We start from the raw sequence: 17,364 nt of genomic DNA on the forward strand, positions 1-17,364 counted from the left end.
AATCAGCAAAAACAAAATTAATTTACCGATGTTTATTTATTTATTTATTTATTTTTTCTTGTAAATAAACTTAGATCGCCGAAAAACAATTATACAAATACTACAAAATATAGTTATTGTTTTTTGTTGATGTTTTTTTTTTTTTTTCAAATACTTTGAAAAATATAAGCTTAAATTGAGATTATTTAATTTTAAATTAAATGCGCATGGAAGACACATAAAAAAACGATAAAAAGGCGAAAGAAAAGAAAACTAAGTGTCAGCCAAAAGGGGCTCTAATATTATTGGTTGTAAACTTATGTATGTATATGTATAACAATAAACTTATGCCTTAAATAATTTAACGCGAATTAAAGTTTTTCTTTTTTAATTTCAAATATTTTTAACTAATTTAATAATAATTTGCATTGCTCTGAGAATAAATAACTATAAATTCTTAACGGAGTCCTTTCTCTCGATCGTTTTAGAAATTTTCAATATTTCAATTAAAACTAAAACGCAGCGTTTGTCATATAACTCTAAAATCAACGCGATTCGAATTAGGTAAGAATGGATCCATCGGTCGAATAAAAGTTTCGGAATATTTTCCGTTTCTTTCGGGGATAAATCCGTTCATCATAGCTTTACTGGCGTATGGAAGTACCGGTTCGGCCAATTTGACCTTGTTGGCATCGTACTTGGCCTAAAAATACAAGCGCCGTTTGTTTGGATTGGCTAAAGTGTTGTTCACGTTGTTGTAGTGGTGGTGGTAGTAGTAAATATAATTGGTTAGCCAAGCCAAACACCGCGACTAACTAACGTGCAAAACTAACGAGGCAATTAGCCTCTACTAAGTATTTTTCTACTTCAAAAGCGCAGTATGGGGGAAAAATAAGAACACCTCACCAGTATAAAGTGAATAAATTCAAACACAGCAAAAAGGCAAATATGCACTCAAAATGAAAGGAACATTTGAATTGAACTAAAGAACCAAAACTAGTCACAAATTCAATATTGCGTTTAGTCAGTCAAATTAACCGTTTTCCGATAATTAAAGGACAGTGAAAAAAAACCGCCTTAGTGTGACGTCACAAATGCTATTTGCCCATATAACCAAAGCGGTACCAAACATGGCCGCCCACTGCTAAAGCTAAGCCCGCGACGTTATACACCTAGGTACTGACGTCACAATTGAGATAGCTCTATTGCAAGGCGATATGTCGAAAATATTATATTTCCATGATGAAATTTAGTTTATTGTAAACGTGTTGCAATAATTTCTACTATTTCACGCGTTATAACCCAAATTTACATGCGAATTAACATGCCTATTTCATTCACCTTCAACCATTATCGTGAATTAACACCAAAGCCAGCGAGATAACAATGTGACAAATAATTTGCACTTAAGGCTTTCATTGACCCAAGTGTCTTTGCTTTAGGTCGGCATGACGTATGTATCCCTAATTATCACGACTAAGCATTCATAATATTGCGCTCAAAATACACAAAAGGCTTAACGCAATCCAAGATCCCGCATATTTCAAGGAATTTTCCAAGTTCAAGCAAGCCCAGGCAGAAAGAAAGTGAACCAAATGGTCAAAAGATCGCTGGTTACCTTGTTATATAGTCCAACGCCGAAAATCGCCACTAACATTCCAAAGAAATTTGAGAGAGTGATCGGGTTCTTCATAAATAACAATGAGACGGTGATAACCAAAATCCTTTTGGTTGTACTGCACACGGAATACGTTAGAGGAGAGACCAATGATAAAACGCTAAAGGCGATAACATTCTGGATAAAATTCAGGAAGCCATCTACCGCCAGTAGAAACACCACCATAAAGGGATCCGTATTTTGTAACTGAGGGCAAAAAAAAAAAAATAAACAAAATATTGATTAGGGTCAAATTCTACAGTTTATAAACTAGAAATTGCCATTGTCTTTAATTAATATTGACTTAAAATGAGCAGAGTATTTAATTTAAACCCTAAGGGTCTGAAAGATGACATGGTTCTCAGTCCTAAGGTACCATGTACTTAGGCCTATTTTTAGATCCCGCCAATGCAAAATTATCATAAGCTAATAAGAAAATAACTAACTCGAAAGATTATTCATAAAACATTGTTTCAATTTCTCATCCGTTATTTAATTATTAATACTCGATTAAACTAATTAACTGCGATTTAAATCGACCAAAATCTGACCACGCCATCTCCACATAACAAAGCACCAACTACTTGACCTTGCAAATGGCGCGGCGCGACTTCACCAGTAAGAGGGGACGTTACTATTTCCGACCCAGGCTCATGAGTCCTGGATTGCAATTTTTCCCCATTGATCGAAAGGTCATTTGATACAATGGGCACTTCCCATTCCCTATACGCAGCTTTCGACCAACTCCCAAAAACCTCGAAACACAATTCGACCAACTCCCAAAACCTCGAAACACAATTCGACCAACTCCCAAAAAACCTCGAAACATAATTCGACCAACTCCCAAAACCTCGAAACACAATTCGACCAACTCCCAAAAACCTCGAAACACAATTCGACCAACTCCCAGAAACCTCGAAACACAATTCGACCAACTCCCAAAACCTCGAAACACAATTCGACCAACTCCCAAAAACCTCGAAACACAATTCGACCAACTCCCAAAAACCTCGAAACATACTTCGACCAACTCCCAAAAAGTCAAAATATGATTCGACCAACTCCCAAAACCTCGAAACATAATTCAACCAGCAACACAAAACCTCTGAATATAATTCGACCAATTCCCATAATGTTGAAATTTTTTTCTGCCAACTCCCCAAAGATGAGCCTATTTTTATCTACTTCTACACAATTCGACATGAACTTTGTGACTTTATTATAAGCAGAATTAAACTTATTTAAAGTTTCCAACAAAATACCTTTAAACCCTTTTAGACTAACTTTATAATGGATTAAATAGACCCAGATGCCCTGATAAACTCTTAACCCCAACAGAAGGTTGTCTAAGTTTAGTTTTTGAGAAAAGGCTTATATACTTACTAAATTAGTATCATTCATCATTTTCCTGACATCAAACAAGAACCAAAGAGGAAGACACATAATCAATGCTATCTTGGCCAAAGTATAAAGCAGCCATAGATGATGAATTCCAGCTTCCTGAAGAACCTAAAGGGGCAGAGCAAAAAGGAATATTCAGACTAATTAGCCGCGATTTCCTTTCCTGCGGTTTAGGGCTTAATTAACTAGATTAGTGCCAAAATCTATTTACTTTTTTGGAGAAAATATGTTGCAAAGAAAAGCCCGCTGTGGCTGCTAAGGCACTGATTAAGCCCACAAGGTCAAAAGAGAGTTCGGTAGCCGTAGCAATTAAAACACCAACCATAATTGGTACTAAAGATAAATAGACCTAAAGGGGATATCACTACATTATTATAAAATCTTTTGGCACAGTTAGGAATCAAAGGGAGGCTAACCTTTGTAGTTTGGACTTCTCTGGTAATAATTCTTGACAGGATAACCGTAAATAAAGGCATTGTAGCCTTAACTAAGATAACAAAATTTGCCTTAGACTTAAATACACGATGGTTTATGATATTTCTGATCAAATGAAATACTATTGAGGTTAACCCCATGATGAAGCTTAAAGAGAGTCTTTTCAGAAAGAAATTTAACCTGATCCCGTGAAATTGGGTTTAATGTATTTCATTTGATAAATTCATTTCAATAATTAAGATATTTTAATAAACTAACCAGTATGTGCGTATGAAACTGGAACTTTCCATATACTAATATGAGAAGTAACTGATGCAATTAATTTACCAAGAGCTAGTGGTATTAGCATTTTAACAAAGTACTGCCATGGAATTTCGCTTTTTGGCCGAATTCGCCAGACGTAAAATAAAGGTCCCGATAAAAATGTGACAGTAATCAACTGGCATAATGTTAATGTCAATGGGTATGGGAAATCATTCAAAATGGTTTTTCCGACTACACCATTACCCGAACTACATGTGTACCAGATTACGCAAAGCCCAAATATTTTTAAAACTTCTTTTCTAAATGCAGCTTTTTCAGAAAGGCTATCCATAATTTTTAAAATATATCAATTGATTTTTTACACGTAGTTAAGCTACTACACGGGTTGTTATTTAAAAGCCTAGACCAAGGCTTAGGTCCGAAAAGGAATTAAGAAAAAATATAGTAAATTTCGTGTACAACCTGTTCGAAGCATCATCATCGTCTAGGTTTACTTTCCTTTAATTTTAATTTCATCAACGGTCAAATTAAATATATGTACCGAAAAGTGGGTCAACGGGTTAAAAAAAAACTCAAACCGGCCAGTTAAAATTTGACAACTGTACACCTCAAAGCCATGTTCCCGTTCCGATTAGCAGACGATTCTAGCCTTCAGCTCAGCAGCTGGAAATCCTGGAATGCTGCTGGATCATGAAATGTCGGGAAATAAGCATGTAAAAAAGTGGACACTGTACAAATTTATATTTTTATAAATTATCAGGAGGTGAAATAAAATTTGATTAATGTATATAAAGTAGCATAATTTAGAGCTTTTCCCCAGAAAATCTTGGTAGAAATTTAAAACGGCATAAGTGATTATTTCATTCAGCCTTGGTTCAGCCTCATCAGGCATTCAGCGTCACAAAGCGGGGAAATTTGGTTTTTTTAAAAATGGCCGCAGTTTGTTTACTTTTTGACAGAGCCGGAGAGAGACTTCCGAATATGTGATAAAAATATTTGGAAAAACGTCGCGAAAACACAAACGCGGTTTTTCTTTTAGTTTCGTACAGTTTCAGTTTGCTAAAATGGGTCTAAGTAAGGAACAAAGTAAAGTGTCAGCCCATCAGCTTTTCAGGTTAGTATCGCATCGCTCAGCGAAGTATCACAAATCCAAGGCTTAACAGAATTTAATAACAAAATGTTATGAAAACCCTTCTTTGTTTGTAACTTACAGCGAAGCTGAAGCGATCAAAGCCCACTTACTAGGTTAGTTTATTTGTTGCGCACTTCTTAACGTTAGTAATTAACAAAATAGACATATTTTACGATACATCCTGTCCATTCCCCAGACCCTTCAACATTGTCAACATCTAAAGAGACACTTCAAACGCGTCGAAAACTTGGACAAGTACTGGAACGTTTGCTCCTTACCGATTTGGATTATGCACTGGATAAAAAGGTAGAACAGGATCTATGGAGTATCGTTTTTCGTAGTCCCATAACCGAGTTGCAAAGCAAATCTAAGGATCAAAAGAACTCTAGTCAAACCCAACAAGGACAGCTTGCCCTAACACTAGAGGCTGCTAGTGGGTTTTATTTGCAGGTATGTCCGATTTATTTCCCCATATTGCATGATTTATTTTGAGTATCCAAACATTTACCTTTCAGCTGTTGCAAAAATTATCCCATATCCATAATGTGGATAGTTTTTACTATCCAAGAGGTTCGGCTTTTAGTCAATCATCTGGTTTGTAAACTTTAATTTAAAATGTTTGCCAAAAAAAATAATAATCTTATATTTTAAAGATTATATCAAAAAAGATAAAACTGCCAATAAATCCTCGGTAGTTTATATTTGCCAACATTGCATGGTACATCTAGGTGATATAGCTCGTTACCGAGGGCAAAGTTTGCAAGCTGAAACGTTTTATAGACACGCCATTGAGTTAATCCCTAGTAATGGTTAGTTGACCCTTAAAAAAAAGGGCTATCCGAAATTAATAAGGTTATTCGTGATCAATTAGGTCAACCTTATAACCAACTAGCAATTTTGGAAGCCGCTAGTGGTGAAAAACTATCGACAGTTTTCTTTTACATTAGAAGTTTGGCTGTACTTCATCCATTTCCTTTAGCAGCCACTAATTTACAAAAACTATATTTGAAATTGATCTCTGACAAGTTAGGAAAAAAAAATACCATTTCTTTTACAATTAAAACTAATAATTAGTCATATTAATTCATTAGCAGTCCATTGGATCCTAAAAGCAGAATGTCCGCCTACGAATACATAAGCACATTCTTACAATTTCAAGCGTTAGTTCATGTTGGAAATGGTTAGTTTAGAACCATAAGAAAATAATATATAGCTCCCTATAAGTATGAAACTCTCCATTGAAGCCATGATTGTAAACAGCATTTTCTTCCATTGAAATTTGTAAAAAGTTTCTAATGCCACCTATTAAGAGTTTTTGGCGTGAAAAAGATAAAATGTTAATTTGTTTGGAAAATTTTCTAATTTTATATTGCAATTAAATAGATAAAGGTCTAGAAGTTATTAATATGATAATTATAACTGATTAAGTACATGTCAAAATTATCATAATTAATTAATTAATAGATGGCGCGAGGTTTGGCTCTAGGGGCGCGGGGGGGGGTGATCCCGGGCCCATCATGTGGACACCTTAGGTGGTGGCGATGGTTTCGCCCCCCCCCCTTTTACTCTTAGTACCTAAACTTCTCCCACGGGGGCGTAAAAGCGTAAGCGCGCCAAATTTGGAAGAAAATGCTGTAGTATGAAAATGTACTACATTTCATACTTATAGGGAGCTATATATTATTTTCTTATGTTAGAACAAATAAGAGTCCTTCTTTAGTCTTTAGCAAACACTCAATATTAAACTAAAAAAAACAACACCATTGTTTTAATAAGATTTTCCAAAAGCTGAAAAAGTTTTGAGTCATTTAACTACATCATTGCCGGCTTTAATTATCGCTGAAAAGCTTGAAACTTGGCAACTACTTCAAATGGCAACAGTTTGTATGTTCACTATCGGTCACGCTTGGAGTAGTTTAGAAGGAGAAGATGAAAAAAATGATCATGCTGAGAAAGAGAACGTTAAATCGCGTATGAGCACTGATGAAATTCAAACTGTCAACATTGGTCTGGATCTTATCGGTCGGTACTCAAATTTTTGGGTTCCTTTCTTCTTTTCTTAGAAAAATGGATTAAAATTAAATAAAACTTAATTATGATTTTAAGCGTCAATGCTCAGTGCCTTTTTACTACCTATTCACGCTGTTTTGGATGTGAATGAAAGTCGCGATTATTTCACTTTACCCGCTGTCAAAATAGTTCTGGATTGGACTTTAAGACATCATAAACTTTATGGTATACTTACCGAAGAGTCTTTCATTAAAAAGCCCCAGTAAGATCGTAGGAATTTAGATTAGAAAGAGCTTTCCTTAAATTTATAACCAATTAATTAATTATATTAGAATTTGGCACGGTTTGTGCAAACTTTTGAATGATCTCAGCTCGGAAGAAAATCTGACAAATGAAGTTCAAGATCGTAGGATTTTTTTCTTCTTTAATATAATTTGATCATCAATTAGCCTTATTCCTTATCAGCGCCACCTACCCATAGCGGCGACTTTGAGAACTACTGTAAGCGGCAAGCCAATCAGGTGTCGCTAAAATCTGGTGACGTCACTGACTGGCACTCTCGGGTCTTACCAAAAATGACGTCACCAGATTTTAGCGACATCTGATTGGCTTGCCGCTTACAGTAGTTCTCAAAGTCACCGCTATGGGTAGATGGCGCTGATCAGGAATAAGGCTAATTAAGGATCCTAAATTAATATTTCCTTAATTAAATTAAATTATAGTTGAATTCGTTCCATTACCAGAAGATTGGGATCTTCAATGCTTTTTACCTTTGCAAAGCTCTCAAACGTAACGTAATTTTGGCCTATTTTTCCCCCCCCCCCTATATTGTAACGTTAATTGTAAATCAAATATCAATCCTTTATACTTAGAAACTTAAAATTCCAAAATCAAAACCAAAAAACGCTCTCTGATAGTGAAGCGTGTAAATTAAGAGCCCAACGTTTAATTAAAATTGGAAAACAATTAAGTGAAATTAAAATTTTCGGGTAAAAATTAAATATAATAAAATGGTTCGATAAAATATATTAACGGGTTTTCTTATAGAAATCACCTTTTCTCTATAATTGAAACTGAGGAAGGGTTAAAAAAATACAAAGCAACGCAATCTATCGTAGCAACAGATCAAATGTTGCTTCAACAAATACAAGAGTTGGCTATTTCCAATAATAACGCCAATAATTCCGCCGCTATGATGCCTAAATCATCATCATCGGAAAATGCTGAAACTCCAACTAAAATGCCCGAAAACGTGGCGGTTCCGATATTTCAAGAAGTTCGATTTAAATTAGACGAACAGGATCACAATATCAAAAAGAAAGAGTTGATATTTAAGGAGAGTCAATCGCCGCCACCTTTGGAATTAAACGATTACGACGACAAAAGATCTCCCCCTCCTCCCATGGGGAACATTAAAATGGAGAACATGTCTCAAGGAAATCGGGAACAACGAAAAGGAGGAAGACAGAATGTAGCCCTACAAGCCATACTTCAACAAAGGGCCAGTGGTCAAACCTCTTCTAATTATAATCGTTCTACTAAAGAAAGCAGCAGCAACAACAGAATGCCCGAGAACGAAAACCCTAATAATTGGATGCCAACTTATAATCCAATGCAGTAATTATTATTTATTTATTTATTACTTTGATGGGCAGGGAGTTCACTCGGACATTACTTATAATTATAATTACTTCCAAATTGCCAAAAATAAAACACCAACATTTTTAAACAGTGTTTGACAATTACAATTACAATTACGTTAAAGGCGCCAAATGTTGAAGTGACCTGCCTTAACCCAAAACCCTTCCAAACTAATTAAACACCATCCCTAATCAATAAATCATAGGAATGTCTCACCCCAAATGAACCAAATGGCGGCAGCGGCGGAAATGAAAGCCAGATACAATGGTCCAAACTCTATGGGAAATCCCAATCAATTCCCAATGCCTAACATGGACCTTCCTTTTAATCAAATGCCGCCTCCTAATCAATACGGAGTTCAACAACCTTCGATGGGTTCCCTTCAACAACAACAACAAGCGTTGTCACCTCGCAACCAAGTACCAATTCAACCCAACAAAACATCCCCAAACATGCCACCTTACATGAATAATGTCCCCCAAAATCGACTCTTATGGAATTACAACATGAATTTCTCCGGTCCCCCACCATCCAATCAACAGAACCAAAATCCCTCCGCTGTTCATTCCCTAATGATGCAACAGCAGCAGCAGCAAATGTTGCAAGCGCAACAACCACCCCCGCCTAATTCTAGCCAATCACTGATGCAGGCGGGTTTTCACATGATGCCACCACCACCGCCACAAAGGGAGCAAAGTAAATTGCACGAACCATTGTTGCACGGGCTGTTAGGTAACAGCATTAACGAAAGCCTGCAACAAAATCAATTTAACAATCCCATGATGCATCGAAGGGACACTTTAGATATTCAACCGCCTCAATCCTCTTATGGATTGCAAATTGGAAATCGAATGGGAATACAAGTAATTGTCTGCCGTTGTTCAATAACATACTGACTGCCCTGATACTTACAATATGGTTGTTGTTTTTGCCATAGAATGTTGATGAATCCCAAAGAGGGCATTTTGGGACTATGAATCAAACGTATGGCTCATCTACAAATCGTTTGAACCAAGGTTCAAGTGTCAACAATCAACCTACAGTGGATTTATCGGCAAATACTTATTCCCTATTCAGTTCACCTTGGTCATCTGGTCTGACAACTCGAAACAAAGATTGTACGTAATACATACACACACAACTGATGACGGGACAAATAATACATTTCCTACTCTATTACTATTTCTTTTAGCTCAAAACAGTGGAATGGAACCACATTTGATGCAACATCGAACCCAGGTATTAATAACTCCACCCTAGAAACCCGTTAATGTTATTTTTTTTTAATTTGTTATTTTTTTTTTAATTTGTTATTTTTTTTTTAAATTTATTTTTTTTAATTTGTTACTTTTTTTTTAATTTATTTTTTTTTAATTTATTTTTTTTAATTTATTTTTTTTTAATTTGTTATTTTTTTTTAATTTGTTATTTTTTTAATTTGTTATTTATTTTTTCATTTGTTATTTATTTTTTTATTTGTTATTTTTTTTATTTGTTATTTTTTTGTTATTTGTTATTTTTTTTTTAATATGTTATTTTTTTATTTATTTTTTTTTTTTTTAATTTGTTTCTTTTTTTTTCTTTTTCTTTCCCAGTCTCTTTGGTCAGGACCAGGACCTTCACCTTTGGAACGATTATTGGAACAACAAAAGCAACGTCGTGACGCTTCATCACATGGGAATTAAGACTTTTAAAATATTTTTTCAAACAAAAACACCCGAACGAACTTGGACAGTTTTTGGAAAATTTCACAAAAATTTGAAAGGGAAAAGAAATATTTAAAAAACAAAGTTTTCCCAACCAACCAACAAACAAACCACAAAAATAAAAGTACGTTAAAAAAAATGGCACAGAAATTTGTTAGCCTGAGGATCATATTAATACAACAATTAATGGCCTAGAAATCTCTCATAATAAAAACCAAAGCAGGTTGAGTGAGATTTCAAGATTTAACGGTGGGGAAATAAAAAAAGGAGGAGATAGGTTTAATTAAACGGCTTTCTCTTAAAACCCAATTAAAAGCTATTGCCTAAGATTAAATTAATAATCTACGAAACCTCCTGAGTGAGATTAAAAAAAAACAAAATAAAAACACGTAATGTATCGATTGATTGATTTGTCTCGCAACTCGTGTAAAGTTAACGAACATATTAACATATACACTTATCGTTTCGTTTCGTTTCGTGGAACTTTTAAGATGTTTAACCGTCAATTTTTGGACGTAAACCACAGTCAGTCAGTTAGTATAAATAATAATAATAATTAATTACCCACCCTCAATGTGGTTACCGTACCGTTTTTACCTAAAAAAAACTCCCGAGGCTTCGCTATAGCTATCCTATTCCCATTTTAAGTTGTGTAATTTTAATTTACTATTACTAATTTTTAGTTTTAAATATTTTGCCTTCATTTAATTAAAGTTGCTTTGGTTTTTTTTTTTTATTTTTAATTACTTGGACTCGGTAATTAATTAGAAGTTAGTTAAAGATAAACTAATTATTCAATTAATCTTAGGGCGCCGCACATTCACCATCCAAATAAAATTCTAATGATATCTAAACGCAATGCAATGTAACCCCCCCCCCAAATGTTTCGGTTTTAAATAAGGGTTTGTTTTATTTATGTTAATTAATAAAATTAAAACTTAAATTGATTGTCTGGAATGATTGGAATGATTTAGGTCTATTTTGGAAATATTCATTGTAAGACCCGTTTAATGAGAGTATAAGAAAAGCTTGGAATATGAGAAAAAGAAAGTATTTGTATACGCATTATTCGTTTGTTTGTTTGTTTGTTTCCCCCCATATTTGATTAGGGTTTATAAATAATGGTAAACGGTTTAAATAGGAAAGAAAAGATTAAAAGAATAAAAATAATCAATGTTTCCCTGGAAAACCTTTTTCATATTATGTCGGATCTTATAGTTCAAAACGAACCGAATAAAAATTAATTCCTTGATCATAATTTGTCGCAGTCAAGTTCGTTCTTAATTTTTAGCATAGGCCTTTGCTAGAACTCGAAAATGACGGGTACTCCGGAGCACTCCGAAAAAAAGTCGTCTTTCATTGGAAAAAAACGAGCTGCTCCGAGACGAAGGCGCATCTTACATTGTCCCAGTCGCTCCCTCTGGAGTCGGAGCGACCAAAATGGAGCGCCTGATAATGTCACAAAACCGCTCTGAAAAAACTTTTGTCTTTCATTGGGAGCAACTTCATTCGGTCCTCCGAGCTAGAGCGATGACGTTACACGAAAATATGGAGCGATCTTGGAGCGCTCTCAGGCGACCACAAAGGAAAACGCTAATAGGAAAAAAACGAGCTGCTCCGAGACGGAGGCGCGTCTTACATTGACCCAGTCGCTCTCTCCCCCCCCCCCGTTTTGCTCCCGGATTGATCCCAACCGCTCCGACTCTAGAGACGGAGCGACCAAAATGGAGCGCCTGATAATGTCACAAAACCGCTCTGAAAAAACTTTTGTCTTTCATTGGGAGCAACTTCATTCGGTCCTCCGAGCTAGAGCGATGACGTTACACGAAAATATGGAGCGATCTCGGAGCGCTCTCAGGCGACCACAAAGAAAAACGCTAATAGGAAAAAAACTAGCTGCTCCGAGACGGAGGCGCGTCTTACATTGACCGTCGCATTGACCCAGTCGCTCCCTCCCGTTTTGCTCCCAACCGCTCCGACTCTAGAGACGGAGCGACCAAAATAGAGCGCCTGATGACGTCACAAAACCGCTCTGAAAACACTTTTGTCTTTCATTGGGAGCAACTACATTCGGTCCTCCGAGCTAGAGCGATGACGTATCACGAAAATATGGAGCGATCTCGGAGCGCTCTCGGGCGACCACAAAGGAAAACGCTATAAGGGCTCGGACCTCTTATTTTTCACCAATAATGTCATCAAAGCATTTAAAGATATCATCTGACATTAACAAGATTTTTATTACGAATTTCTTTCTTTTTTTTAACCAAATTCATGGTGATTTTTGACTATTATCATCATCATCATTATAATTATTATTTACAATCATTTTCTTTAAATATAATATTTCCTATTAGAAAAATTGACAACATACCGTGTGTTTGTTTGTGTTTGTGTAATTAATTTACCATTGAATTGATCATGATCATGATCGATCAACTCCTGTGGCAGCTACGGGGGCGGATGCACCTTCCGCCGTTTTCTTCGAGTCATCCTCGTCTTTTAACGTTATTCCGTAAGATAGTTCACTCTGCGCTGGGTGCCAATTAACGGGATATGATAACGTTACGTCGTCCGTGTTTGGCGTAGTAGGAACTGGAAGTGCTTGTTAATTAACGTTATTAACGTATAATGTTTCAGTTGAAACTAACTAACCTGGTCTAGCTGCTAAATCTTGTACGTTGACTTTATGATTTAGATATAATATTCTTTGTTCTTGCGTTTGGCACGCTCTTTGTAAAGATTTGATTTGTTCCTCTAAAACTTCAATTCGGTCTTTATTGAACGATTTCACGCTCTCTAGGAGTTGTTTTTGGTCTTCCATGATTAAATCCTGTTTTAAATTGTCGTTTTTAATTAATACAAGTAGTTAACGAGTGCTAACTACTCGTATTTAACTACCTTGCTATTTAACTGCTCTTCCAAACATTCAACTTTGGTTCGAAGAGCGTCAATAGCGTTATTTAGAGATCGAATAGTCATTTTTAACTCTGATGAGAAAAATATTAATTAAATTCGTTAAGTTTGATTAGATTAATTAATACAAGTTTGATTAGATTAATCTACGGAAAAGATAATTAATTAATTAATACTCACCGGTGATTTCTTCTTTGGCAGCCTTTTTCAACTCTTGTAATTCGTATTCCAAATCAATTGGTCTATTGGAACAAGACTGTTTATCGACATATCTATTATGAAGTTCGTGTAAAACCGCTTGCTGATGCATAAGTTTTTTAACTTCCGTTTCCAACTGCGAGCATCTCTCGGCAATTTTTTGATAATCCGCTACGTCTAACTCCAATTTCGTTAGTCTACCTCTTTCATCGTCCAATATCTAATGAAAAATGTTTGGCAAAGAAGAAGAAGTGGATGTTTCTACAAGAGAAGGAAGGAACGAACGATTCGCGCTTACTTTCTCTAATTTTTTAATCTCATGCTTTTGCATATCGAGAGTATGTTGAAGCTCTTTATTTGTATAATTCAGGCACTCATTTTCGCGCGTTCTTTGACGTAAAAGATCCGACAAAGTTTTCTGCGCAATTTCCACTTTGAGCTGTTGCAATTTACTCTCCTTTTCCGTTAACATTCGATTTAAGTTTCGAATTTCTTCTTCTAGTAAATGCAACTGTTCTTTCTACTCGTAGTTAAATTTAATTAACATTCATTCATTCATTCATTCGAAGAAATAATCAACTACGATTACCATAGCGGCATTCTGTTCTTCGAGAGTTCGAGATTTTTTAGCTCTTCCTAACAATCTTCTGTTACGTTCAGCGTGAACTTCGCGTCGATGCCTTTCGAATAAAACTTGCATATGCAACAATGATATCTGTCCTCTTAGAATATTAAGCTCGTCAGCCGGTGGAGGTCCGCCAAAGTGCGTCCAATCCGTATCTTTCATGTTATTCGTCAAAGACATGCTCTTCAACTCTTTCATGTAAATTTCGCAACCCAATTGCAAGTGTCGATCCAAAACTTCCGACGGTGAAAGTGTCGAAAATTTGATAGGTTCTTTTTTAGTTTTGGGTGTGGGCACCGTTTCAGTGGATTTTGAAGCTGTCGGAGTCGTTTTCAAAGTTGTTGGGGAAGTTACAATGTCAACGCAATCATTTGGCGTACTCTTTGTAATCTGACTAGACGTTACGTTGGGTAAAACGTCTCGTTTTTGGGGTGTACTTTGAACTGAAATTCAATTGTTATCAAGACGTAAGAAGATTAAGGGGATACTGGGTTTAATATTTACCCGGGATTCGCATTTCTACTATGGGTAGATCCTCGGGGGATGAACTAAGCCTAACACCAACATTGACGCTACTTGAAGGGGGCACCGTTGTTTTATTTAAATTGGCCAAATTAGGCCATGAATAAGATTTACTCATGAGAGTCGTCTTTTTAATCCATTCAATAGGTATTTCAGGCGGATGTCCGCAATGACTAAAGAATCGGAGACGATTTATACCATGAACTAATCTCTCAATCAAAACTTTTGAAGCTCCGGCTTCAGCTGTTCCAACAAAATGATCCCCATCTTTCGAAGGTAGAGATGTCATGGAATTATTCGCTTCCTCTTCCATGGAAGAAGTTAAATCCCCTAATTCGTGTGCCAAAGTAATGCTGAAGGATGTTGTCAAAGTGTTGGTAGTGGACTGAAATTGAGACTCTTTCGTCAAAGGCTTGCTTTCCATTTTAAGCTCAGTTCCTCCAGATTGCTCTATAGCCTCTTCGGCTTGTACAACATCAATGGTTAGGCCTTTGTCAATAGATTCCAATTCTTCTTTAACTCCATCCGTTTCATCCCTATGGGCTTCAGCCTCAACAACATCCTCTTCACTCGGTCCAAGTTGAGAGCTCGAGGTTATATCTGAGCAATGGAAAAATTCCTCAATCGTTCCAGTCTAACCATCTAACTTAGAATGAAGAATACCCTCATTAACGCTGGATGAAGCTTCGGTCTCTTCATTGACACCTGATGGAGACATATCGGAGATAACTAGGGGAGTAGGGTTAACCGAAACTCTCAAATTCTCCATGATATCATATACTAGTGAACCAGGTTCAACGTGTAAAGTGACGTTATTCGTACGACACTTATTACTGTTGTTCTTCAAGCACCCCATGTCCATGATGGAATTTGTATCATCCATACTCTCCCCACCATCCAATGATAACATACCACATTGAACAATTATGTCATGAGGTTCTAAATTTTTCCACCTGAAAACAATCCCCAGTTAATCTCGTAACTGTCGCTACTTGAACGACACTTACGTGTACCTATTCATTTGAAGCTCAGTTTCTTTCGAGGCAGTTACTAATAAAGGATGTAAGCGAACACGTTCAAGCATAGGCTAGATATGATTATTAATTTGTCAATACACCAATAATTACAATGACAACTTGGATTTTGATTAAACAACTAGTTATCAAATCATTGTGTAGAAAAATGTTTTTGATAACTTAGTTCAATCAACTTCGGTCACTCCTACTTTGATTGTTTCGCTAAATATGCTTTGGTTTTCTAAACCGTGTTCTCGGCCTCCATAATGTAATCTCAAATATGCCAAGAAATTGCAAGGGTACATTGTGTACAAAAGTTGGAATAGAACATATAGGGGAACTCGCAAATGTAGGAAGTAAACTTCAGGTACATTTCCTAAAAGATTTTAACGCTATCAGAATCTCTTTAAGGCTTAAGGCGATGGAAATCAAAGCTCCTAACCAGGTTTTTGCGTGCTCCATGCGCAAAGACGAGAGAATATATCAAAAATGTCGGGTAAATGTGGTCCAACTAATGATGGAATTATTGGCAGAAGCGTAATTATAATTAAAAGTCCACTCATCAGATTTTGAGAGTTTATGTCAGTCTGTAATTGTGACAGCCTTTACTTTAGGCTAACCTTCGCAGATACAACGAACTAAATGGTTTTAATACCTTCAACATGTTTAATAAAACGTTGAAAACTTTATGGTTGGCTATTTTATGAACCCAAGATGGTTGCCTCCTAACTATGTGGCCCAAAAGATTTAGAGCTTGTTCGCGGAATTCATGCTTTAGGTTATCTGCCAGTTTATCAAAGAAATGCTAAGAGAATTGGAATTGGTTTTAAATAAAAGCGTCTTGTTTTTAAAATTTTAACATTGAAGAGAGATATACTTTGTCATGTGGTTGCTGAACACCAATAAAAATGTCTATAGCCCTATCAGACTTTGTTGCCATGTAATAATCAACCAAGGCATGAAGCAGCCAAGAATCGCGAGCTGCGCGGCAAAATTTACCCAATTATTTGCTCACTAATCAATATTATACCCCAATTAATTCGAGAGTAATGGCAAATAAACTCACAAGCTTTGAGGTTCTCGTGAATGAGTGATTTGACATCATCAACAATGTTACTTTCCTTGGATTCAAGCAATGCAAACAGTTCAGTAACATCCATTTTAGCCGAGGCTAAGTTTCTTGATGACTCTTTATCTACAAACATTATTAATCACGCAACTTAAACTATGATTAAATTAGCCATGATCTTCGGGCGACTAGTGACTACCCTTTGTCACTTTTCGAATTTTTTGCACTCCACCATCATAGTAAGCCTTGGTTTCCAAATCTTTAATAATTAAAAATTACTACTTGCCATCGGTTATCGTTGCCATTTTTGTACTTTCCGGTTTAACGAACTTATAATTGAGTAAAATATACAAACTTTTAATAAAGTAAACTTAAGTATTAATTAAAATTTCATCTTAAAAAACAGGTTTTCAGGGAAAGACGTTCCTGCTTCCATGGTTAGTAGCAGACTGCTGCCTTGAAAGTGAGCGAGAGTTGCAACTACAACTAATATCATAAGTTCGATTCAGTTCACCTCTACTGCCTTGAGTGTGAGCGAGAGTTGCAACTACAACTAATATCATACATTCAGTTCAGTTCACCTCTCCAAGTGATGGATGATGGCACAATATTCGCGCTAATTTTAAAAATTGTTTTTCTACGTTCGAACGTTTTCTTTGTTTCGGAACAATAAAACTGAACGTAATAAAAACCAGAGTACCAGACTCCTTTACTCTAAAGTAAAACTACCTTTTTAATAACAGTTAAATCCACTCTTTTGCCAAAACTTTGAAGATCTCAAAGTTTTAAGTTGTTT

At 35.9% G+C, this 17,364-nt stretch overlaps 3 protein-coding genes across 7 annotated transcripts; 1 reads left to right on the forward strand and 2 right to left on the reverse strand.

Moving 5' to 3' along the window:
* Positions 1 to 17: 17 nt before the first annotated feature.
* Positions 18 to 4,380, reverse strand: LOC149702517 (solute carrier family 35 member E1 homolog). The gene is made up of 6 exons (XM_089866360.1): positions 3,731 to 4,380; positions 3,454 to 3,524; positions 3,249 to 3,386; positions 3,020 to 3,145; positions 1,598 to 1,843; positions 18 to 682 (listed from the first exon to the last, which is right to left on the reverse strand). Exons 1-6 carry the CDS (start codon positions 4,065 to 4,067, stop codon positions 509 to 511), a joined length of 1,092 nt encoding a protein of 363 aa, XP_089722486.1. The 5' UTR covers positions 4,068 to 4,380; the 3' UTR covers positions 18 to 508.
* A 255-nt stretch (positions 4,381 to 4,635) lies between these two features.
* On the forward strand, positions 4,636 to 11,483 carry LOC149702518 (uncharacterized). Of its 2 annotated transcripts, none has more exons than XM_089866347.1 (17): positions 4,636 to 4,850; positions 4,950 to 4,981; positions 5,065 to 5,318; positions 5,384 to 5,462; positions 5,522 to 5,677; positions 5,740 to 5,893; positions 5,963 to 6,048; positions 6,645 to 6,890; positions 6,975 to 7,140; positions 7,211 to 7,284; positions 7,601 to 7,667; positions 7,751 to 7,867; positions 7,926 to 8,495; positions 8,725 to 9,382; positions 9,457 to 9,637; positions 9,712 to 9,758; positions 10,115 to 11,483. In XM_089866347.1, the coding sequence occupies exons 1-17, from the start codon at positions 4,801 to 4,803 to the stop codon at positions 10,202 to 10,204; spliced, it is 3,027 nt and encodes a 1,008-aa protein (XP_089722473.1). In that variant the 5' UTR covers positions 4,636 to 4,800; the 3' UTR covers positions 10,205 to 11,483. The 2 variants fall into 2 exon arrangements, with proteins under 2 accessions (XP_089722473.1, XP_089722472.1); XM_089866346.1 differs by having other exon boundaries at positions 4,638 to 4,850; positions 5,960 to 6,048.
* Positions 11,484 to 12,443: 960 nt separating this feature from the next.
* Positions 12,444 to 17,058, reverse strand: Tsc1 (tuberous sclerosis 1 protein hamartin). 4 transcript variants are annotated; one of them, XM_089866343.1, is made up of 16 exons: positions 16,855 to 17,058; positions 16,566 to 16,694; positions 16,377 to 16,480; positions 16,155 to 16,304; positions 15,942 to 16,086; positions 15,709 to 15,875; positions 15,491 to 15,570; positions 15,147 to 15,436; positions 14,466 to 15,083; positions 13,926 to 14,404; positions 13,635 to 13,856; positions 13,319 to 13,556; positions 13,124 to 13,212; positions 12,878 to 13,055; positions 12,631 to 12,817; positions 12,444 to 12,554 (listed from the first exon to the last, which is right to left on the reverse strand). In XM_089866343.1, the coding sequence occupies exons 1-15, from the start codon at positions 16,871 to 16,873 to the stop codon at positions 12,648 to 12,650; spliced, it is 3,078 nt and encodes a 1,025-aa protein (XP_089722469.1). In that variant the 5' UTR covers positions 16,874 to 17,058; the 3' UTR covers positions 12,444 to 12,554; positions 12,631 to 12,647. The 4 variants fall into 4 exon arrangements, with proteins under 4 accessions (XP_089722469.1, XP_089722470.1, XP_089722468.1 ...); XM_089866344.1 differs by having other exon boundaries at positions 12,444 to 12,572; XM_089866342.1 differs by having other exon boundaries at positions 12,444 to 12,817.
* Between the last annotated feature and the right edge of the window lie 306 nt (positions 17,059 to 17,364).

The sequence above is a fragment of the Phalangium opilio genome, unplaced genomic scaffold (genome assembly GCF_054372755.1).
Source record: "Phalangium opilio isolate 3A_F unplaced genomic scaffold, DU_Popi_V2 ptg000017l_1, whole genome shotgun sequence".
In the NCBI taxonomy this organism is placed as follows: Eukaryota; Metazoa; Arthropoda; class Arachnida; order Opiliones; family Phalangiidae; genus Phalangium; species Phalangium opilio.

Bases quoted from the DNA above. Each gene is read 5' to 3' on its own strand.
- Tsc1 (XM_089866343.1), bottom strand. The intron at 15,437-15,490 runs GTAAGTGTCGTT...GATTGTTTTCAG, and splicing joins CTTCAAATGAATAGGTACAC to GTGGAAAAATTTAGAACCTC. The intron at 13,213-13,318 runs GTGAGTATTAAT...TTTTCTCATCAG, and splicing joins TGCCAAAGAAGAAATCACCG to AGTTAAAAATGACTATTCGA.
- LOC149702517 (XM_089866360.1), bottom strand. From the start codon at position 4,067: ATGGATAGCCTTTCTGAAAAAGCTGCATTTAGAAAAGAAGTTTTAAAA. The intron at 3,387-3,453 runs GTTAGCCTCCCT...TATCCCCTTTAG, and splicing joins GAGAAGTCCAAACTACAAAG to GTCTATTTATCTTTAGTACC. The intron at 3,146-3,248 runs GTAAATAGATTT...CTGCCCCTTTAG, and splicing joins AACATATTTTCTCCAAAAAA to GTTCTTCAGGAAGCTGGAAT.
- LOC149702518 (XM_089866346.1), top strand. From the start codon at position 4,801: ATGGGTCTAAGTAAGGAACAAAGTAAAGTGTCAGCCCATCAGCTTTTC. The intron at 5,463-5,521 runs GTTTGTAAACTT...TATATTTTAAAG, and splicing joins GGCTTTTAGTCAATCATCTG to ATTATATCAAAAAAGATAAA. The intron at 6,049-6,644 runs GTTAGTTTAGAA...TGTTTTAATAAG, and splicing joins GTTAGTTCATGTTGGAAATG to ATTTTCCAAAAGCTGAAAAA.